The sequence below is a fragment of the Triticum dicoccoides genome, chromosome 1B (genome assembly GCF_002162155.2).
Source record: "Triticum dicoccoides isolate Atlit2015 ecotype Zavitan chromosome 1B, WEW_v2.0, whole genome shotgun sequence".
NCBI classification, from domain to species: domain Eukaryota; kingdom Viridiplantae; phylum Streptophyta; class Magnoliopsida; order Poales; family Poaceae; genus Triticum; species Triticum dicoccoides.
This window is the reverse complement of record NC_041381.1, coordinates 553,791,929-553,815,172: the sequence shown is the minus strand read 5'-3', so window position 1 is coordinate 553,815,172 and position 23,244 is coordinate 553,791,929. Positions and strand designations below refer to the sequence as shown.

The window sequence follows — 23,244 nt, the reverse complement described above, 5'->3', positions numbered from 1 at the left end:
TTTCCTCTCCTCTCTCCCTTCCTTCCCCTCTCCTACTTGGACTAGGAAAGGAGGGAGTCCTACTCCCGGTGGGAGTAGGACTCCTCCCTGGCGCTCCTCCTCCTGGCCGCCCCCCCCTTGATCCTTTATATACGGGGGCAGGGGGCACCTCTAGACACAACAATTGATCATTGATCTCTTAGCCGTGTGCAGTGCCCCCCTCCACCATATTCCACCTCGATAATATCATAGCGGTGCTTAGGCGAAGCCCTGCGTCGGTAGAACATCATCATCGTCACCACGCCGTCGTGCTGACGGAACTCTCCCTCAAAGCTCAGCTGGATCGGAGTTCGAGGGACGTCATCGAGCTGAATGTGTGCTGAACTCAGAGGTACCGTACGTTCAGTACTTGATCGGTCGGATCGTGAAGACGTATGACTACATCAACCGCGTTGTACTAACGCTTCCGCTTACGGTCTACGAGGGTACGTGGACAACACTCTCTCCTCTTGTTGCTATGCATCACCATGATCTTGCGTGTACGTAGGATTTTTTTTTGAAATTACTACATTCCCCAACAATTAGCAGTTTTGTCTCTGGACTTGCTTCCCTCCTCTTTCTTATGCTAACGCCATTTTGAACCGCATTCTTTTCCACTTCCACATACTATAAGGATACCTTCACGGGCTGAGTCCCTCAAAAACATGTTTGTTGTCGCCCATTCAAATCACCTACTAGGGAAAAGCTTATACACAGATGCTTACTAGTAGCGAGGGTTAAAAACCCTCGCTACTGCTACTTACTAGTAGCGCAGGTTTTTAAACCTCGCTACTACTAAGTTGATAGCAGTAGCGCGGGTTTTTAACCCTCGCTACTACTAAGCGGTCTCTACCGTGCCCCCCGGGACATACCATAGTAGTAGCGCGGGTTTTTAACCCTCGCTACTACTAAGTTGATAGCAGTAGCGTTGGTTTTAACCCTCGCTACTACTAAGTGGTCTCTACCGTGCCCCGGGACATGCCATAGTAGTAGCGCGGGTTTTTAACCCTCGCTACTACTAAGTTGATATTAGTAGCACGGGTTTTTACCCCTCGCTACTACTAATCGGCCTCAACCGATACTACTAAATACCCGCGCTACTACTAAATACTGGGTTTTTTAAATTCTACCCCCCGTGGATCGCCATTTTAGTTTTGTAAAAAGCAAAAGAAAATGATTCAAAAATTAAAATCTTTTGAGATGTAGTTATGTTACTACATGTACTACTTAGGGAAATTTTAAAACTTAAATTTCGACATGTTTTGCAAAAAGTGTAGGGAAAATGTAAAACGGCTATAACTTTTGCATACGATGTCAGAAAAAACGTATAATATATCAAAATGTTCAGCACGAAAATCCGCATCCGATTTTGGCGGCCTATGGCCTGTTTGCAAATTTTTAGAATCCTCAAATTCTAAAAGGAGAAAAAGTTATGCTCAAATTTGAGTTTTTTTTCAATTTTGGTCAAATCTGGTCAAACTCTGGTGAAACTACTTATTCAAGAAGTATTAGTGTTACTAAATAATTATTCAAGAATATTAGTGTTACTAAATATTAGTACTAAAGGTTAGACCTTTAGTCTCGGTTTGAGCCACCAACCGGTACTAAAGGTCCCATTTTCAAACTCTACCCCCCCCCTCGGGATCGCCTTTTCAGTTTTAAAAAAAATAAAAGAAAATGATGAAAATGTCAAAAAAATAAAAGAAAATAAGTTTCCCATGTGATATGTGGTCTAGCTGTTGGGAAAATTTGCAAATATGAATTTTGACTTTATTTGCAAAATCTCTCGAGAAGAATTTGTAAAAATGGGCATAACTTTTGCATACTAACTCGGATGAAAAAGTTTTTTATATGAAAAATCATCTACTCGAAAGTTACATCCAAAATTAACGGGGGGAACCCCGTTAAACATTTTCAAAATCCTCAAAAACCTAACAGAAAAAAGTTACGGGGCTTTTAAGATTTGGAGGCAAAAATATTCATCAAATTTCAGTTTTTTTAATTTTTGGTAAATTTGGTCAAACTATGGTCAAACTAATTATTCAAGAATATTAGTGTTACTAAATAATTATTTCAGTTTTTTTGAATTTTGGTCAAATCTGGTCAAACTATGGTCAAAGAATGGTCAAACTAATTATTCAAGAAATATTAGTGTTACTAAATATTAGTGTTATTTTTTAGAACAATAGTTTCAAACTCAAATAGTGAAATGTGTGACTTCATGCTCAAGCTAAATTCCTGAGGTTAATAGGATTGACATCTTACTATTGTCAGGAAAACAACAAGTGCAGACTTGGAAACGAGGGAGTATAGAACCCGGAAGTTAAGTGTGCTCAGGCTGGAGTAGTGAGAGGATGGGTGACCGTCCGGGAAGTTAGATGATTTGGAATGATGAGGGGTGATTAGAGATTGGAGGTTAAAATAATTCAGAAATTTGAAAATTAGGAAAAAAATCGATATATTTTTTTGAAAAAATTCAAAAAAAAATCAGAGATTAGAGATTAGTAGTAGCGCGGGTTTTTACCCACGCTACTACTAACGGACGTAGTAGTAGCGCGGGTGGCACCCGCGCTACTGCTATACGTTAGCTGTAGCGCCTTATTAGTAGCGCCGGCCCCCGCGCTACTAATAGGCCCAAAACCCGCGCTGCTGCTAGGCTTTTCCCTAGTAGTGGTGGTTGCCTCGAAACCTCCTGGTTTGTTGTGCTTCCGGATGGTTGGGTAGCTTGTTTCGCTTTTACTGGCGGTTGTACTGAGACAGATGCCTTAGGAACTGTTTGAGTTTCTTCGGATCCATTTGAACTTCCTTGATTCTTGTTTTTTTATCCAAAAGACAGTTAACATTTTCAGACCTGTCATCTTCCTTTGTAGTCCGCTGGACATTTGACTCCTGAACTTGACCAATATCCATTGAAGCTAACTGCCTCTTCATGGTTCCATGTCCTGCTTGCTCCTCAGTTGCTTGGCTTTGTTTAATGTGACTTGCCTTGTGAATGGCTTGACTTGCCTCATTTTTTACCTGATTTGTCTGTTTTTGTCAAGTGTTGCCTGACATCTTGAATCGACCCCCAAAGACTGCTGCAACACTGCCCCTGCTGACACAACTACTGATGTTTTGCTTGGTTCACAACTTGCCTGGTTTTTGTTGGCAGTTGCCTTTTCTTGCTCAGGAACTTGCTCCTAAACTGTTTGACTCTATTTACTGTGACTTGCGTTGGGGACTACATGACTTGCCTCATTTTTGTCCTGGGTTGCATGATTTTGAACATTGGTTGTCTGGCATCTTGAATCGACCTCCAAAGACTGCTGCAACACTGCCCTTGCTGACACAACTCCTCATTCTATGATTGGTTCACATGTTGGCTGCTGCTTTGGGGCAATTGCCCCTGTTGCTCGGCAACTTGCACAATCTTCTTTAGAGCTGACTTCCTTGGTATGGCTCCCTGCCCTTGCTGCTTTTTCTTTGCACACATTTCTTGCAACTCCTCTACTGTTGTTGTGACCACCATTGGCTCCACGATGAAACTTACATTCTTTTTCTTCTTTGCTGGCGGTGGTGGAAGCTGCATGCGCCTACTTTTGACTTTCTTTGCACCAACCTTGACATGTAGTCTAGTTATTTCCTGCATTAATTTTGAACGAATAGCCTCTAGAGACACATCCTGCAAGTTTGATGTGTACACCTCTTTCATTTCCAGACGACTGACCAGCCCTTGTAAAAGTCTATTTGCTTCCCATGCAAGTGATGGCTCGTCAAGAAATGTTTTCACTTCAAACTTGGGGATGCGTGGCATTGATGACTCTTTTTCCAACTCCATCATCACTAAATCTCTGATAGAAATGCTACAATCCTCATCTAGACCTTTGACTTGCTTGTCCCTCTTCTTCTGAATAATGTACTGAAGTGGAGTCCCGTCATCGTCTTCGCTGTCTGTATTGTCAGCTGTTGCATCCTTGTTACCCCCGTTGCCACCACCGGAGTCAGTGTTGTGACCTCCGTTCCTGTCCTCATCGTCCTTGCCGTCACCCTTCCCATCATCCTTGCTATCTTTGTCATCCTCATCATCTTCATCATCCTCATCATCTTCATCGTCCTCCTTCTCTTCATCGTCTTCCTTCTCTTCTTCCTCCTTATCTTCATCCTCCTTCTCATACTCCTTTTTGTTTTCTTTTTCAATCCTATTTGCCTCCTCTGTGTCTCCCTCTGTTCCATCGATTTCCAGTTCTGACCCCTTGTCAGCAGTTGCTGCTTCTGCACTATCTCCAATAATTTCATCCTCATTCGCATTAAGCCCGCTGTCTACCATTTCAACATCGTCACCATCGTTTGAGTCGCCATCACTATCACACCCATCGCTGTAATCCCCCTCCATCATTAGTTCCATCATTTGAGCTTCCATCTTCGTCCCTCTCGTCATCATCTGCTTGGTACGACTCTTCGACACTTGGAAGGGAATCGGGTTCAGGGGAAGATTGTCTTCGTCTTTTCCTGGATTGTTGCTTACTTGTTCCCATGCCAGTTGGTTCGGAACTCATTGCCCCAGCTTCATCTTCGTCAATCCTTCCAATGCCTTGAACAAACTTTCCCACTAGATGTGACATTTCAGAGCACATTTCGTGTGCCAATGATGTAAACTTCACTTGTTTCTGCAAAAATGAAAAAAGAAAAACACAAAAAAGAAAGAACATATTAGAGAATATAGAAAATGCAATTGCCCATATTTATATGCCTTACACATTAAAAAAATGTACAGATATAAAAAGGAAAGTAAGAAACAAACCACAGTATACATAACAGGCAACTAAATATACACAATAAACAACTGTGTCCAATAATAAACCATGCATGCACATAAAAGGACAAAGAATGATAAAAGATGAGTAATAAAAACAGGCAAACATAAAACAGTTTTTGACCACAATATATTTGCACAAACAGAAATAATGAATTAGATCTGTCAAGTTACAAAATGCCTAGAGATGAAAAGGTGGTAATCTAAGTGATTTGACTTACTATTTTATCATACGACTCAGGGAGTCTTGTTGCAACAAATTTACTGACGTGGTCCATGCTGCCAAAGATGCTTTCACCCGCACAACTTGAAAACTCTGTCTTCAACTGTTTGTATGAAAAAAATGATGAGGGAAAACTCGTAAGAATGTATTCACACCTAGCTAAGACAAAAAAGATGATAAAAACATGATGTATGAAACTTGCTCAAAAACATTCAGAGACATGCTACAAATTGAAGTAGGACACTTGTGTGTAAACTCAAACAACACCAGCCAACAAAAACTCCCCAAAACCCATAACATTGCCTCCAAGAAATGCATCTACTAGCCAAAACACAATATCTAGGCAACAAATGTGTAGTAATACTCTATATGGTTAGGCCTTAAATACCCATGTAAGCTTATTTGTTGTCTATAATTGGGAATGAACTAGGAATACACTGCAATATTTAGTTCCTAAAATATTATGTGTGTGACTTACAAAATGTTGACTATTTGAGTTGTGTAATGTTACAATTTACAAACTAACCCTACTGGTTACCACTAGAGTATTGGGGAGTTGCCTACAAGAAACCCTTTGCAGTTTATGTCTTTAAAAAATATCAGAGTTGCTTGACTCGTGACAGAGAATTGCTAGTATCTTATATATAGTTGCCTGACCATGAAATACACAAATTGTGCACATTAAAAAAAAGAAAAGGGATTTACCCGCAGCCTGCCATATTCACCCTGGCCCTTCATGTCCTTCTTCAAAACCTTGGCAATTAAATCTGAATTCCAAACTGATACTCATGGAACTAAGCTAGGAATTGGTTCGTCAACATCCAAATGAGTCCAGATACAAGAGCTGCATGCAAAAAACAATAAAAAAATTAGTTGTCATTCATATAGTAAACATGTGAAAAATGATTACAAAATGCTAGCTTATGGTTCAACTTACTACAAGGTGAAACACACAGCAACAAACACATTTTTCTTGCCGTGGGACGATGTGAACGCAGCCTTCAGTTGGTCGACCACAAACTGACAAATGTTTGTGTCTTGAATACCATTGACATCCATCACAGCCGGGAAGCTCTTTGGTGAAATGCTAAGACTGGTTGATGGTGCAAGGAAACAAGAAAATGCAACGGCTAACCAAGCACGTAGGAAGTCATCATCATGGGCTCCAGCCATTTCTTGGTTCATTTTATACCATGCAGTGAGAGTTGGCGCATTCTTGCCTTGGATGTTGTAGATCCTGTAGAACTCCTTTGTGATTTCAGGCCGAATCTTGTAGCACACCTTCCTCCCCTTGTTAGGCAGCCCCCATATCCTATGGACACTAGTTGCATCTATTGGGATCTTCCCCCTATCTGGTATAACAATTTGCAACATATCGGGTTCATAGTGCTTCATTGTCCATTGATTGAGATCTCCGGGCATGCTGCTCGCTGCAATGTCCAATAAACCTCCAAACTCTCTATCAATGATAACCCCCTTTTGAATAGGTACAAGATGTTTATTAAGCTTGAAAAGCCTTGCAGGTGATGGCCCGTTTCTCTTATCCTAGAAGAAACAACAACAGACGAAACATGTGTATATCATGCAAAGTTAAGCAACTTGACAGCTGAACTTGGGCAAGTGTTCATCAAAAGTAGAGCAACTGTGCATTACCTTGTTAGCTCCGGTCTTTTGACGTTTTGCTTTTGGTGGTTGTTCCACAGCAATGTCTTTCTCAGCATTTCCATCGCCATCTACAGAAACACTGGGATTGTTGTTGATGTCCAACGGACGTTTTCCACGGGCAGTTGTCTCCTTTCTTCCCCGACGCTGGTACTCAATAAAGGGTGTGCTTCTCTGGACCTGCAAAAAGAACACGCAAACAAGTTAAAAATGGATTTTAAAAAGCGAAAATCTAAATTGAGAATATGTTTGTTGAATCTTGTTTCGGACACACCTCTTGATGATCTTCAATCGCATGCGAGGGGTCAACATTACAATTAACTGCATCATGATCTCGTTGAATGCCCGTTTTGCTACGTCCATCCATTAGTTCCTACTGCACTAAAAAGGAAAAAAGCGCATTCAGATGACTTTCTGTATATCATCACATAAATACTGGCAACTCACATACAAAAACATAGCAAGTAAACCAAAATAACCAAACAAATCGCCTTCCAGTGTGCGCCTAAAAAATAACAAAAACAACAATCGTCTGAGGGATCTATACCCGGATCATCATTGGCAAAACTGATGAATGTGTTGTCGTTAAACAGCAGATCCAGATGACTTTTTGGATATCATCAAACAGATATTTGCAAACTCACATACAAAATCCAGGCATAAGCCAGTCAAAAACAGCTTCCGATGCACATCGGAAAAAATAACAACAAATACATAACTCAGATCAGAAAAAAAACAAATGCAACAACATATCCAGATGCCTATATCATGGGTCACATATTTCGCAAGGCTACAGAAACTAAGAACATGGACGAAAAAGCAGTTTCGGTTTGCAAAACTAGCAACTACCATACAACCTACAGGCAAAAAAACCTGTAAATCCTGGCAACTCAACCTTAATTGGGGGAAAACTATGCAACGGAGTATCTTCAACCTGTCATACATCGGCCTCGCCATCATCTCTATCGCACGCAGAAGATGCTGCATCCCCAGATCCCCAGATCTACAACCCTAACCGCATCACTAAGTGAGAAAACGACGACCCAGAACGCCTTGCCGCATCACGCACTTGCGAGGGGAGATATCAACGACGAGCGCATCTAGCAATTCCTGCCGTATAAAGCAAAATCGAGAAAGCGGGGCATGCTTACCGCGTCACGAACTGGAGAGCCGAGCGGCGGTTGCTGAAGGTCGCCTCGCCACTACAGCAAAACCACCACCACGCGTCCCTAGCCTTCTCTTCCCTCCACAGCTCACCACGCCGTCGATGGCAGCCGCTGCATCTGCAACCTGCAGCCGCAGATGCGATGATTTCCGCAGCCTGCGGCCACAGATGCTGCCCTCCGACGCCTCCCTCGCCTCCTCCTACCTCGAATACTGCCCCGCCGCGTATTCACAACGGAGAATCAGACCGAATCGCGCCGGCGAGAGGTGGATTGGTTGCGAGAAATCGGCGAGAGAGGAGGAGAGAAACGGCAGCGAGAGATGGGGAGAGCTCTGTAGTTTTCGAAATGCAAGCCGTTCGATGGAGTGGGTTGGGAAAGGGGTGCGATGGAGTGGGGTTAGTGGCGGGACCCACGCGACGGGACGACAGGGACACACTTGGCAGCGGTTTGGACCAGGCAACACCTGGACGCGAGCGCGAGCGCGCGATTTCGATCCAACGGCTCGCGATAGTTTTTGCTCGGGAAGTCTAAACAGCAAAGCTTTGCTTTTAAGAATTTAGGTACTATAAAAAAGGTTCTTTTGCAATTTTAAAGCAGCTGCATGATGTGTTCCAATTCCAACAACCAAATGATGGCCACTTCTTTCCACGTACGCCACCTACTAAAATAGCACTTCCTCGGAGTGCTGTATCTTTGCTGTCTCGAGGGAGGACGACTCTTTCTGGCTGGGAGCTCGTCCTCCTCCTACTTCTTCTTCCCTTTGTCTTCACGTTTCAGAAATCCATCCGCCCGCCATAGAGGCACCGTGTTATGTTTTCACGGACAAGCCCACGAAGAGGTGGAAAACCGGAGAAGCTCTGAGAACGAGAGAGGTGCGTCTTCCTGTTCTTCATTTCCTGTCTTTGCTTGCTGCTTTGGAATCTCGTGGTGCCACTTTTCAGAATCTTCCTACTGTTTTGCATAATTTTTTTTTTGCATGAATTAACCTGACTCCTGAGCCTATGTCTCAACAATCCAATGTCATGAACGTACTAGTGATAGCTCATCTCAACATCAAAAATTCCTTTTTTCTTTTTCTCTCGGTAAAGGTAGCACAGGATCTACATCAGCATTCCGGATTACTATATAGTTCTGACTTTGCTCTCTGAATGCCATTGATGAAGAAATATCCTAGAATGAAATGACCAATTCAATAACTTGTCGCTCAAGGGCTGTCATAAGCAGTTAACCCACTGGTTGACCTCTGGCCCTTGTGGCCAATGAAGCCTTTAGTTGAGTTTTTTTTTCTTTAATTTTGACGAACCACTTGTTCTAGGTTCGAAATGGACACCCCAACGTTCTTCCTAATTTCTGTTCAACTAATTCAATGAATCGTAGGTAGCTGCTCTCCAACCATCGTCTAAGCTTCCAAGGCAAAAAAACAACGTGTCAGACACGCGGGGGCGACGACGACGGCGATGCCGGCCGGGAGCACGAAGACGCGGTTCGGCCGGTGCCCGTACTGCCGCGCCATGATCTGCCAGAGCAGCACCGCCGCCATCTACTACTGCACCAAATGCCGCACTCCGATCCGAGGTGCGCCGCATACTCACCGTGCGACACATGCGCGCCGTCGAGTTCCGCTCTAATTTGCTTCGGTTCTGCTTCTGCCTCTGTCCGCAGGCAAGAACACGGAGCCGACGGACGATGAAACGGACAACGCTCTAAGCAGTCTGGAGATCCTCTCGGCCGTCGACACCGAGTCGGTCTTCTCCGACGAGCTCGAGGGTTCCTCTACGCAGCCCTCGGTCATCGACGTCGACGGCGACCAGCCTCCGTTCTCGTGCGGCTACAATTCCAACTCCGATGCCAACAGCCAGGGGATTGCGGCTGCTTCCTCGCCGTCGCCGTGCAGAGGCTTCGGTTCAGCACGGACCGGCAAACCTCGGAGCAATAGCTTCCTACCTCGGGGCGTCGAAGACGGCCTCGTTGGCTCGGATGGACAGGACGAGGTTCGAGTACCGGCGAACAGTCGCGTCGATGCGCTCCGAGCGTCGTCTCGGCGGACGAGGCGGGCGTCGAGCGCTTCCGACCCGAGCATTCTGCGTCGACGGGACTTCTCTGTCTCCGATCCTGAGGAGGCGTCAAGAAACGCGTCGTCCGGGCAGCAGCTCCGGCAATCAGCGCTGAGCTCTAGGGAGCTCAGGACGTCTGCCAGCGTGTCCGCTGCCACTGCGTCGCCCCTGACGGACCCGGCGTTCCAAAGGGACCTGCTGCACGCGCTGGACAAGCTCCGGGGCATGATCGCCAACATCGAGCTGCAGCCGCGGTCGGCGAGCGGCGGGAGCGGGGCGGTGACGCGGCGCGACTCTCGTTTGTTCCGGCGGCTGGAGTCGCGGCTCGCGGAGGAGCTTCCCGCCGACGACGCTGCGGCACGTGGCCCGCGCCAGAACGGTTACTCGAGCACCGGCTCTGCTTCGTGGTCGTCGTCGGCGTCGTCGTCCAGCGGACGGGGCGAGCGGCGGGCGGCGAGGCCGCGGAGGAGGCGCCACTGCCTCCCGGTCCTGGGGGGCGCGCCGTTCGTCGTCTGCGGCGGGTGCTCCGAGCTTCTCCATGCGCCCACGTCGGCGGTGCCGTCCAGGAGGAGGGGAAACGTCAGGCTGCGGTGCGGCGGGTGCGAGGAAGTGCTCGAGGTGGCGCTTCCCGCGGCCGCGGGTATCGCTGGCCCGGCGCGCCTGACGAGCGGGGTGTCCGGGTCAGGTGAGCTGGAACGCGCGGCGAGCAGGAGCGGCGGCAAGCAGCAGGTGCCGTTGCTGCTGCACCGCGCGCTGGGGTACGACTCGATGAGCCAGCTTATGCAGAGCCGGCGGTACTAAAGTGCTGAGAGATTTTGATTTTTGAGCGAGCTTTTTACATGTTCTTTTTCACTAGTGGTTCTAAGATAGCAGTGTGGTACTGGTAACTGACCTTTGGGAGTTGTGGCAATTGTTACATGTATAAACGTGATTCTTCTGTTTTTTTATGGCGCATGAAAACAGATTGGCATCACCACAAAATCCAAGCTTTTTTTTTAAGTCTCCGAAGGCCTCCTCAGGAATTTTATAGAAAAGCATAGGAACAAAGATTCAGAGAAATTTGTATAGATGCATTCGGTTTGTAGGAAACATGCACTGGGATTTAGTAGGAATACTATTTATTTTTTATTTTTTGAATTAATCTACACATCCACTAAAAACTCATTTTGTGTGTAGGAACGGGCAAGACAATTCTTTAGGATGACAAATTCCATCCTATCAACTTCGTGTCCTATTCCTAAATCCTATGTTTTGATTTCCTCCAAACCGAACGAGGCCGAAGACTAGAAAAAAAATATATCCGAAATTACATTTGAGATAACCTTAGCTGGAGTTGCCTAAAAACAAGTGTGTTTCTTGCATCCCAGATCTTCGAGAGAAAGAGCAACATCATGAAAGTATGGAGTGACTCGGGGATGTGTGTTGGGAAGTTGGCTTTTCAAATGAGCTTGATGTCATTGCAATTTGGTCTGATGCCAATTGCCCTCCAAATAGCTTTTGCCTTGGGGCACATTTGGACCAGGTGTAGGCATGCTTCTGTGTGGTGCAGGCACCTGAGGCGCGTATCTAACTGTATGATGGTCTTTTTGTGTAGGTTTAGTGTTTAGTCTGTCATTGTGCAGTAACCATCCAAATATCTTGACCCTGATTGGAACCCTGGAGGACCATACCAAGTTCAGTGCAGGATCATCAACTGCTTGTACATGGTGGAGTATGCGGCCTTAGTTGAGAAAGCTTGACCTCCAGCAATGCATCACCGATCTGGCATTTCAGAGAGGGATACAATCTGCATAAGAGAACGAATGGAAATAGTTTCTTGTGTTGCAATAGTGGTTAGTCTATTACGCAGGTCAGAGCCGATCTCCTCATGTAATGTAAGATAATATGAACAAATGCATTTGGGTGGAGGTGGTGAGAATAAATTACAAGGAAAGCAGTGGAAAGTGAAATTAACAGGTAGTAGCTGCCGGTGTCAAAACCGGCGGTTCTCGGGTAGGGGGTTGTCGGTGTCAAAACCGGCGTATCTCGGGTAGGGAGTCCCGATCTGTGCGTCTTAGGCTGATGGTAACAGGAAACAAGAGACACGATGTTTACCCAGGTTCGGGCCCTCTCGCTGGAGGTAAAACCCTACTTCCTGCTTGATTAATATTGAAGATATGTGTAATACAAGAGTAGATCTACCACGAGATCGTAAAGGCTAAACCCTAAGAGCTAGCCCATGATGGTATGATTGTAATTGTGATCGGCCTTCTAAGGACCATCCTCTCCGGTTTATATAGACACCGAAGAGCTAGGGTTTACATGGAGTCGGTTACAAGGAAGGAAACATAATATCCGGATCGCCAAGCTTGTCTTCCACGCAAAGGAGAGTCCCATCCGGATACTAGCCGAAGTCTTGAGTCTTGTATCTTGACGCTTCTATAGTCCGGACGATGTACACAGTCCGGCAATCCGGATACCCCCTTATCCAGGACTCCCTCAGTAGCCCCTGAACCAGGCTTCAATGACGACGAGTCCGGCGCGCAGTCTTGTCTCCAGCATTGCAAGGCGGGTTCCTCCTCCTAATACTCCAAGGTTATTATCGAACACGTAGGCCGTGTCCGGATCTGCAAAATGATCTCCACATACCACCATAGAGAGAATGATACTTCAGCTGACAACTTTTTAGACGACGTGATATGTCATTTCGATCAGATCGAACCGTTTTTTTATAACCAGCTACAGCGCGTGTTGCGAGGCAGTTTCCTTGACACGTCTTGTCAAAGCAGAGATCATGTCCCCTTATCGCGGGATTCTCATCAATACGGGTATAGTTAATCCCCCTGTGCCATCAATCGTGGCGCTTGGGAAGTAAGCGATTCTCAACAGGCTAGTGGGGAGGCGCACCGCTTTCGTCGCCTCTATAAAGGGATAAGAGTTCCCCATTTCTACCCACGCCTTCTTCCTCCCTCGCATACTCTTGCCCCCTCGAGTTCCAGCGCCCTAGTCCAGGTCTTCTTCGCACAGTTAGTTATGTCCGGAGTAGGAGGCAAGTGGGTGGCTTCCACCGTGACAGAGAAGAAGATTGCGAATCTTCGGGCGGCCGGATACTTGGCCGCAGACATAGCACACCGGCTACCAGACAAGGGGCAGGTTATTCCAACTCCAGGACCCCATGAAAGGGTCGTGTTCCTCGCCCACTTTGTCCGTGGACTGGGGTTTCCACTCCACCCCATCGTCCGCGGGCTCATGTTCTACTACCGGCTAGACTTTCATGATCTAGCTCCAAACTTCGTCCTCAACATCTCGGCGTTCATCATCGTATGCGAGGCTTTCCTCCGCATCAAGCCTCATTTCGGTTTGTGGCTGCAAATCTTCTGCGTGAAGCCGAAGATCGTGAGTGGCCACCAAGCGGAGTGCAGAGGAGCCATGGTGGGCAAGATGCCTAATGTCACCTGACTTGACGGCTCCTTTGCGGAAATTGTGAAGGGGTGGCAATCAGGGTGGTTCTACATCACCGAGCCGCGCGACAACAACTGGGCGGCGGCCCCCGAGTTTCGATCCGGGACCCCTATGCGGCTCACCTCCTAGGAACGGAAGGGTCTGTCCTGGGGAAAATCTACAGAGCTGACCGGACTCATAGCCTGCATCAAGGGCATGAAGGATAAGAAAATCAAGCTTGTCAACATGATCCAGGTCATGCTCACTCGCCTGATTCTGCCATGCCAAAGGCGGGCATTCAATCTGTGGGAGTTCATTCCAGCCGAACACCAGACGCTTCAGAGGCTCTACGGCATGAAGCACAAAAATGCGTGGAAGGTGTTGTTCAAGGCTTCTGAAGTACCTCCTCCCATATCCGAGGACCGCGGGCTCCACACCGCACGGCAACCTATTCAGGTGAGTTCTAGGGCTATCACCGAATTCAGTCCCTCCCAATATAATTATGGGGGAACCTCAAGCAACTGTGTGTATTTGTTCAAGAGTATGTGGAGGCAGTGGAGCGGATTGACTGTCCAGCACCGCTGCCGGAAAGCCCAACTAATGCTCTTCTGACGGAGATGCTGGTTCCAGTGCCCTACAAGGGGCCGGAGAAGAAGGCCAACAAGGGGGCTCCGGGGACCCGAAAGAGTCTCCGGCATAAGGCTACGCCAGAAGCCTCGTCCGAAGAGGACGAGGAAGACTCCTCCCCTAAAGGGGAAGAAGGGAAGAGGAGGCCGCCCTATCCGGACAGGATGGGGGGCCTGAGACGGCGGACCAGGGGACCAAGAGAGGCCCCTGGCGCAAGGCCGTCATACCCTTGTCATCTGACGACGACGAGACAGATTCCTCCCGCGGAGGCGGGGAGGAACAAAAAGAAACACCACCTCCCCGTGTCGGGGGAGGTAAGAAGAGGAAGGCCGCCCCGATGGGGGAGACTGGGACGTCCAAGAAGGGAAAAGTGTCCCTTCCGGACTACTCCACCACCACCGGCGATAGCGAGGAAGGGTGGCTTCCCAAAAAGAAGCCCCTAGTGCGATCGTAAGTGTCCGCACTCCATCGTAATTTTGCTTCATAGTTTTGTTATAACGCCGAACTTGTATGCAGTCCGGCCAGGGCCCATCCCGAAGTGTCGTCTTCGGACGGGTCCCTGAGTGAGTCAGCAATGAACTCACTCCCAACGGCCACTTCTCCTTGGCCCGCGGATGACACGGAGGTGTTGTCCCAAAGGCTCCCAAAGATGGGGGAGGTGACTCTGGAGGCGCCTCAAGGCGGCGTCCCAGATGTCGGACTCACGGGGTTCAAGATCCCCGCGGACCGTGTTGGTGAGAGCCGAAGTAAGCGGACTCTCAACCAAACACTATCCCAGAGCCTTTAGTGGTTCCAGATTCAGGCAGGCAGTCCCTCATTAGGGAGGGAGGGCCGTCTGTATCAAGGACTTCCGTTGCGCCCGAGGCGCCAGATTGTCTGTTGGAAGCACTTCGTGGCGCTTACATATATGAAGAGCACCGTACTCTCATGAGTGCGGTGATTCAGAAGGTTTCGTCCGCCAAGAGCGGACTAACCGAAGCGTGCACTAGCCTACTAATAGGCTTTGAGGTAAGTAAGAATGTATGAAATTACCACCCGATAGGTAGTAGCCCCTGATACTCTGTTTGGTGTTCGGAAGGATAAACCAAACGGAGGGTCAATTATAATCCACAGGAGTCTAACAATAAGTTTGAATGTGAATAAACAGGCTATGCTTTTGGCCGTTGCTGCTTGTACGGCCGAGATCGCCGGCCTAACGCAGGACTTGGAGCGGGCACAGGGAGAGCTCGGCCTCGCGAGGAGGCAGCTCGAGGAGAGCAAAGGTGAATGATTCCCCTCATATAATAAATGATAAATAAAAGTTGATTATGCTAACGACGAAGCGTTGTAATTTGGTAACAGAGGCCACCACCGAAGTAGCGTCTCTCAAGAAGGCACTGTCCGAGGCCGAACACAAAGCGGCCTTGGAGCACAAGGAGCGCAAAAAGCAAGAAGCCCGGGTGGGCAAAGTACAAGAAGAACTCCAGGAGCTCGGCAAGAAGCTCGAGTACGTGGAGCATAAGCTGAAAGCAAAAGAGGGCGAGCTTGCGAAGGCCCTTCCAAATATGAAATACGCCAAGGCCGAAGCCGAGAGGGCATAGCAGGAGATCTAGGAGGCCAAATAGATAGCGGCGGGTAAGAAATTTTTTATGCAAAGCAAACATGTTGAGGAGGCGTTTCTTTTAATTACCCGAGTCCGAAGCTCTCCAGAGGCATTCGCAGATCTGCCACGCAGCGTATCAGATGCCGCAGAGTTCTACCGTGCCTAGGAGGGGAGCTCAACGAAGAAGTTGTTCTAGTCCTAGTATGCTGGGGCCGAACATTCAACGCATCTGAGTGACCAACTGAGGCAGTTGGTCGAACTCCACAAGGCGGCCGAAGTGGCTATGAAAGATCTCATAGTCCGGATATGGCCTGGTGAGCTTCTGCCCACCAGCTACTTCGGCATGATCAAGCGGATGGTGGATTCCTATCCGTGACTGGAAGTCATCAAGCGATCCGTTTGCATTAAAGGTGCCCGTCGGGCCCTTGCCCGTGCCAAGGTGCATTGGGGAAAGCTAGATGCGGAGAAGCTGGTGAAGGACGGGCCGCCAGAGGGCAAGCCGCATCGCATCCCCGAGAAGTATTATGATGGCGTTATGAAGGGTGCTTGCCTCGTGGCCGATGAATGTACCAAAGACATAATTTTTGAATGAATTCGCTTCTGTCATGTTTGTAATTTAACGACGAAGTTACTTTGCGCTATGTAGCGCTTTTGTTATTTAAAATATCACGTTCTGTGTGGCTGTTTATCAAATTCTGAAAGTAGGCCAGTCGTCGGCTTCCGCCCCCATGTAACTAGTACTGTGTGTTCGTGGAAAATCCGGACACTCTTTATCCAAATGTTTGGTCCCTTAAGGAGGTGTCCAGCGCAGCGAACAAGGCAATCGGACTATGCGGCTTTATAACCTTCACTTAGCCATAGAAGTCTACCATTTTAAATTTCGGCGAAGCCCCTAGAATCTGGAAGGCTGAATTGGGGCGCTATACACGCCTATATCGGACAAATCCGAATTAACGCCTAAAGCGGAAAAATCTTTAAGGATTTAAGACCACTTGAACAGCGACCAGTCTCTCGCCACATCATGTCGGATAGTTTTGTGCTTTCTCTACTGAGGTGCTCGTCCGGAAAAACCAGGGCACAATCGCAGTAGTTCTCCCTGCGCTACCTTAGCCGAATTGACGGAACGTAAGGCACCAAAACAAGGGATCTGGGCTATCCCAACTGTATCCCAAGACATGATTTAGAGCTAATGCATATAATGCTATAAGTTCGGGATGCCGCACTATTGAAAGTGTTCGGACTTGACTTGCCTTATTTATGGGGCGCCATAAGAAGCCCTTGGCAAACTAAGAGTACCAAAGTGTACGGATGCAAAATTAAATAGACATTTATAAAAAATGCTCAAATAAAAATAATTAAGCTGACGCTACATATGGTCTCCCATTGATAAATAATACGTTTAGGCGTATGTTTACAATGTATGAATTAAGCGGAGACAAATAGGATTAGTTGACATATCCTATCCAGAGGCAGGCTACGTACAGATAGATAAAGCAGGAACAACAATCGTAAATAGATTCCACCTGGGTGTTTCCTGCTGTGCCCAAAGCCTGTTGCCTCCTGGCTTTACTCTCCTATGTAAGTCCGATAATCCGGCTATTCTGGAGAAGTTGCACTAAAGCAATGTACTTAAGGGTAAATGGAAAGGTTACTAAGCGATACCGTACTGTTGACTGAGCCACTGAGATGCCTCCGCCTGTGCCCATGTTATTTTGAGTGCGTAATTGTGTACGCGTAGCACGAATGCTGCTTTGGTGGGATTTGAGCGGAGGCCACACTGCTAGTCCTGCTCTTGTCGTGCATGTTGATCTTGCCGCGCGGTGTTCCACCCTTGCTTGACGGAGCTTGAAGTTGTCATCGCCGGATTGGTGGTTTGCCACAGGAGGCCGCATTGTACTTCTGCCGCAAGGGCTGCAGTATGTTCTTCTGTACGGATAGAGCGGTCCATGTTTCCGTTGACTGTTATGACCCCACGTGCGCCTGGCATCTTGAGCTTGAGGTATGCATAGTGTGGTACCACATTGAATCTAGCAAATGTGGTTCGCCCGAGCGGGGCGTGCTAACCACTGCGGAAAGGGACGATATCGAAGATTAGCTTTTCGCTTCGGAAGTTATCCGGAGATCCAAAGACCACTTCCAATGTTATAGAGCCCGTGCAACGGGCCTCTACTTCGGGAATGACACATTTAAAGGTGGTTTTGGTGGGCTTGATCCTTGAATGATTGATGCCCATCTTCCGCACTGTGTCCTGATAAAGCAGGTTCAGGCTGCTGCCTCCGTCCATAAGGACTCTTGTGAGGTGAAATCCGTCTATGATTGGGTCTAGAACCAATGCAGCTGAGCCCCCGTGACGGATGCTAGTAGGGTGATCCCTACGATCAAAGGTGATCGGACAAGCTGACCATGGATTGAATTTGGGGACGACTGGCTCCATCGCATATACGTCCCGTAGCGCTCGCTTCCGTTCCCGCTTGGGGATGTGGGTGGCGTAGATCATGTTGGCCGTTTTCACCCGGGGAGGAAACTTCTTCTGTCCCCCCATGTTCGGACGCCGGGGCTCCTCGTCATCGTTGCTGTGTAGCCCCTTGTCCTTATTTTCGGTGTTTATTTTGCCGGCCTGTTTAAATACCCAGCAGTCTCTATTGGTGTGGTTGGCTGGCTTGTTCGGGGTGCCATGAATTTGGCACGAGCGCTCCGGTATACGGTCCAGACTGGACGGTCCTTGATTGTTACGCTTGAATGGCTTCTTCCGCTGACCAGATTTGGATCGCTGAATCCGGCATTGACCGCCGTATCCTCGGTGTTGTCATCGTTGTTCCGTCACTTGTGTCTGTTGCGCCGTGGCTTGCCATTATTGCCCCGGACATCTAAATCCAGAATGTGGCATAGTGCTACTGCGAGCCAACCAGCTGTCCTCGCCCGCGCAAAAGCGGGTCATTAGTGTCGTAAGAGCTGCCATGGACTTGGGTCTCTCCTGGCCGAGGTGTCTGGCGAGCCACTCGTCACAGATATTGTGCTTCAAGGCCGCCAGGGCATCGGCATCCGGATAGTCGACTATTTGGTTCTTTTTAGTTAAGAACCGAGTCCAGAATTTCCTGGCTAATTCTCCGGGCTGTTGAGTAATGTGGCTCAAGTCATCGGCATCCGGAGGTCGCACATATGTGCCCTGGAAGTTGTCAAGAAATGCGTCTTCCAGATTTCCCAACTGCCAATGGAATTTGTGGGCAGGCTGTTTAGCCAGTGCCGGGCAGGTCCTTTGAGCTTAAGGGGAAGATACTTGATGGCATGTAGATCATCTCCGCGGGCCATGTGAATGTGGAGAAGGAAATCCTCGATCCATACCACGGGGTCTGTTCTACCATCGTATGATTCGATGTTTACGGGTTTAAACCCTTCAGGGAATTCATGATCCATCACTTCATCAGTGAAGCAGAGGGGGTGTGCGGCGCCTCTGTGCCGGGCTATGTCACGGCGCAGTCCGTCTGCGTCTGACTGGTTGTATTCGGCCCAGCCGGATTTGCTGTTAGTGTATCCGGTATGACGGTCATCGTCATGTGCTTCAGCGCGCCCCCGTGATCCGTAGATCGATCTTGGTTGTCCTGCGGCGTTATCCAGTTTATCGCGCAGGTCCTGAGTATTGCCCCGGGCCGTAGTAAACCGGCGCGGGGGTGCGGGCTGCTATTTCGGTAGATATGCCGTTTTGTCCCGACCTTGAGGTGGTCGGTCAGCCGTGGGGCGCTCGAGTCCATATTCCTCGGCTGCCAGGACTTCTCTCCATCTGTCTGTGAGCAGGTCTTGATCAACTTGGAGCTGCTACTGCTTCTTCTTCAGGCTTCTCGCAGTGGCAATAAGCCGGCGCTTGAAGCGCTCCTGCTCTACGGGGTCTTCGGGTACACCGAACTCGTCGTCACCGAGGCTAATCTCGTCTTCGGAGAGGGGCATGTAGTTGTCCTCCTCCGGATACCCATCCATCGCCTGTTCATCTGGGTTGTCATGCCTGTCATCCTGTTCGGCCTGCTCGAAGGCGGGCTGTTCGGCGTTGTATTCATCGTCGGCACCGTCCGGATTATTATCGTCTCCGGTGCCGGTATTGCCTTGGCGGAGCTTGGAGCGGCGCTCGCGACGCCCATGCTTTGCTTTCTGCTTGGAGGGGTTATCCTCCGTTGCCTCATCGCCATTGGTTTCTTTCGGAGTGTCCACCATATATATATATATCATATGAGGAGGTGGCTGTCCACCGCCCTATGAGCGGTGGCTCCTGTATGTCTCCTGCATCGTCGTCCATACCGTCGATGTCTTCAAAGTCAAAGTCGAGTACGTCGGTTAAATCATTGATCGTGGCGACAAAATGGGTGGTGGGTGGGTAGCGAATTTCTTCGTCACCTGCTTCCCACTCGAGCCGGACATAGTTTGGCCCAGAGCCTCCTGACAAAGAGAGAGACTTCAATGAGTTCAGCATGTCGCCAAAGGGCGAGTGCTGAAAGATATCCGCAGCAGTAAACTCCATTACCGGAGCCCAACCTGGCTCGGTTGGCTCGAGAGTGAGCGGACCAGGACCAACAGCCAGATATGAGTCTGGGGGCCCAGGGTTGCAGGCCTCCACAGAGGTGAGACCAGTGTTCGGCTCCACCACCGATAAGCGTGCGGCCTGTGGGGCGGGGTCCAGCCCTCCGTCCATAGGCAACGCAACCTGCCCTGGATTTAGATCCAGGGCTGCTGCGGGGATGATGTCCCGAGTGTTGTCCGACAGCAGGTCTAGGCCGTGCTCGTCGTTACTCTCCGGTGTCCCTGGCGCAGGCTCGAATCCGTCGAAGATCAAGTCTCCGCAGATATCTGCAGTGTAGTTCAAGTTTCCGAACCTGATCTGGTGGCCAAGGGCGAAGCTTTCGATCTTCTCCAACTGGCCAAGCGAATTGGCCCAGTGCGAAGCCGCCGAACAAAAGATCTGTCTGGGGAGAAAAGTCTCACCCTGGACCGTGTTGTTGACGATTGAAGACGCCATCAAGCCTCGAAGCGACGACACAGAGGAACTCTCAATGAAAGCACCAATGTCGGTGTCAAAACTGGCGGATCTCGGGTAGGGGGTCCCGATTTGTGCATCTTAGGCTGATGGTAACAGGAAGCAAGGGACACGATGTTTACCCAGGTTCGGGCCCTCTCGATGGAGGTAAAACCCTACTTCCTGCTTGATTAATATTGAAGATATGTGTAATACAAGAGTAGATCTACCACGAGATTGTAGAGGCTAAACCCTAAGAGCTAGCCTATGATGGTATGATTGTAATTGTGATCGGCCTTCTAAGGACCATCCTCTCTGGTTTATATAGACACCGGAGAGCTAGGGTTTACATGGAGTCGGTTAAAAGGAAGGAAACATAATATCCGGATCGCCAAGCTTGTCTTCCACGCAAAGGAAAGTCCCATCCAGACAAGAGCCGAAGTTTTGAGTCTTGTACCTTGACGCTTCTATACTCCGGACGATGTACACAGTCCGGCAGTCCAGATACCCCCTTATCCAGGACTCCCTCAGGGGTCCTGAACTGCGCGTCTAAGGCTAATGGTAACAAGAGACCAGGGACACGATGTTTACCCCGGTTCGGGCCCTCTCGATGGAGGTAATACCCTACTTCCTACTTGATTGATCTTGATGATATGAGTATTACAAGAGTTGATCTACCACGAGATTATAGAGGCTAAACCCTAGAAGCTAGCCTATGATTATGAGTGTTCTTGTCCTACGGACTAAACCCTCCAGTTTATATAGACACCGGAGGGGGCTAGGGTTACACAGAGTCGGTTACAGAGAAGGAGATCTAATATCCGAATCGCCAAGCTTGCCTTCCACGCAAAGAAGAGTCCCATCCGGACACGGGACGAAGTCTTCAATCTTATATCTTCATAGTCCACTAGTCCGGCCAAAGTATATAGTCGGGCTGTCCGGATACCCCCTTATCTAGGACTCCCTCAGTAGCCCCTGAACCAGCCTTCAATGATGATGAGTCCGGTGCGCAGATTGTCTTCGGCATTGCAAGGCGGGTTCCATCTCCGAATACTCCAAGGTAAATTTTGAACACTTAAGTCATGTCCGGCTCTGCCAGACAAATTTCACATACCACCGTAGAGAGAACAATAACCCACAAATCTAATCTGCTGACAAATCTTCGTAGGGTGACATCACGCCACGGCCCGGTCATTATGCGAACCATTTTTCACAAACAGCTACCGCACACATTGCGAGGCGTTTTCTTTGGCACATCTTGTCAAAGTAGAGATTGTGTCCCCTTATCGTGGGATTCTCATCAATACGGGTATGGGTAACCCAACCATGCCATCAATCGTGGCGCTTAGAGAATGGGTGATTTCAACAGGCAAGTGGGGAGGCGCACATTTTTCACTGCCTTTATAAAGGGATAAGGATCTCCCGTTTTCACCCATGCCTTCTTCCTCCTTTGCTCATCCATTCGCACTCTCGAGCCCCAGCTCCCAAGTTGTCACCTTCTCCATAGGACCATTCGCATCATGTCCGGAGCGGGAGGCAAGTGGATGGCCTCCTCCATAATAGAGGAGGACATTACCAAGCTTCGGGTGGCCGGATACCTGGCCGAAAACATCGCGCACAGGCTCCCAGCAGAGGGACAGATCACCCCCACCCCAAAGTGTCGGGAGAGAGTAGTATTTCTCCCTCATTTCATCCGCGGACTAGATTTCCACTCCACCCGTTCGTCCACGGGCTCATGTATTACTATGGGCTAGATTTTCATGATCTAGCCCTAAACTTCGTCCTCAACATCTCGGCGTTTATCGTCGTGTGCGAAGCCTTCCTCCGCATCAAGTCCCACTTCGGCATGTGGCTGCAAATCTTCTGCGTGAAGCCAAAGATTGTTAGTGGCCAGCAGGCGGAGTGCGGAGGTGCCATGGTGGGCAGGATGCCCAACGTTACATGGCTTGATGGCTCCTTTGTGGAGACCGTGAAAGGGTGGCAATCAGGGTGGTTTTACATCACCGAGCCACGCGACGCCAATTGGGTGGCGGCCCCCAAATTCCGATTCGGAATCCCCATGCGGCTCACCCCTTGGGAAAAGAAGGGCCTGGCCTGGGGCGAACCTATGGAGCTGACCGGACTCGAGACCTGCATCAAAAGTATGAGGGACAAGAAGATCAAGCTTGTGAACATGGTCCAGGTCAAGCTCGTCCGCCGGATCCTCCCGTGTCAAAGATGAGTATTCAATATGTGGGAGTTCGATCCGGCCGAACACCAGATGCTGCATGAGCTCTTCGACACGACGCATAAGGACGTTTGGAAGGTGCTGTTTAAGACCGGCAAAGTTCCTCCTCCCACTTCCGAGGACCACGGACTCAGCGCCACGCGACTCGCCAATCCGGTAAGTTCACTAAACATCACAAGATGTACCTTTCCCAGCATATTCATGGGAGGATTTTAAGTCACCATGCTGACAAAATAGGATTACATGGAGATGGCGGAGCGGATTGACTGTCCGGCTCCGCTACCTGAAGATCCAGCAACCACACTCCTGACGGAGATGCTGGTTCCGGCGCCTTACAAGGTGCCGGAGAACAAGGCCGAAAAGAAGGCCACGGAGACCAGGAAGGGTCTCCGGCGCAAGGTTGCACCAGATGCCTCGTCCGAAGACGACGAGGCGCACTCTTCCCTTGAAGGGGAGGAGAAGAAGAGTAGGGCC

General features: G+C 48.9%; 1 protein-coding gene across 1 annotated transcript; it reads left to right on the top strand.

Moving 5' to 3' along the window:
* The first annotated feature begins 8,588 nt into the window (after positions 1–8,588).
* Positions 8,589–10,883, top strand: LOC119308311. Its single transcript, XM_037584421.1, has 3 exons — positions 8,589–8,733; positions 9,239–9,436; positions 9,524–10,883. The coding sequence occupies exons 2-3, from the start codon at positions 9,319–9,321 to the stop codon at positions 10,714–10,716; spliced, it is 1,311 nt and encodes a 436-aa protein (XP_037440318.1). The 5' UTR covers positions 8,589–8,733; positions 9,239–9,318; the 3' UTR covers positions 10,717–10,883.
* The last annotated feature ends 12,361 nt before the right edge of the window (positions 10,884–23,244 follow it).

Excerpts from the sequence above, each read along its gene's own strand:
- LOC119308311 (XM_037584421.1), top strand. The coding sequence starts at position 9,319 with ATGCCGGCCGGGAGCACGAAGACGCGGTTCGGCCGGTGCCCGTACTGC. Across the intron at positions 9,437-9,523 it reads ATGCCGCACTCCGATCCGAG|GCAAGAACACGGAGCCGACG; the intron begins GTGCGCCGCATA and ends CTCTGTCCGCAG.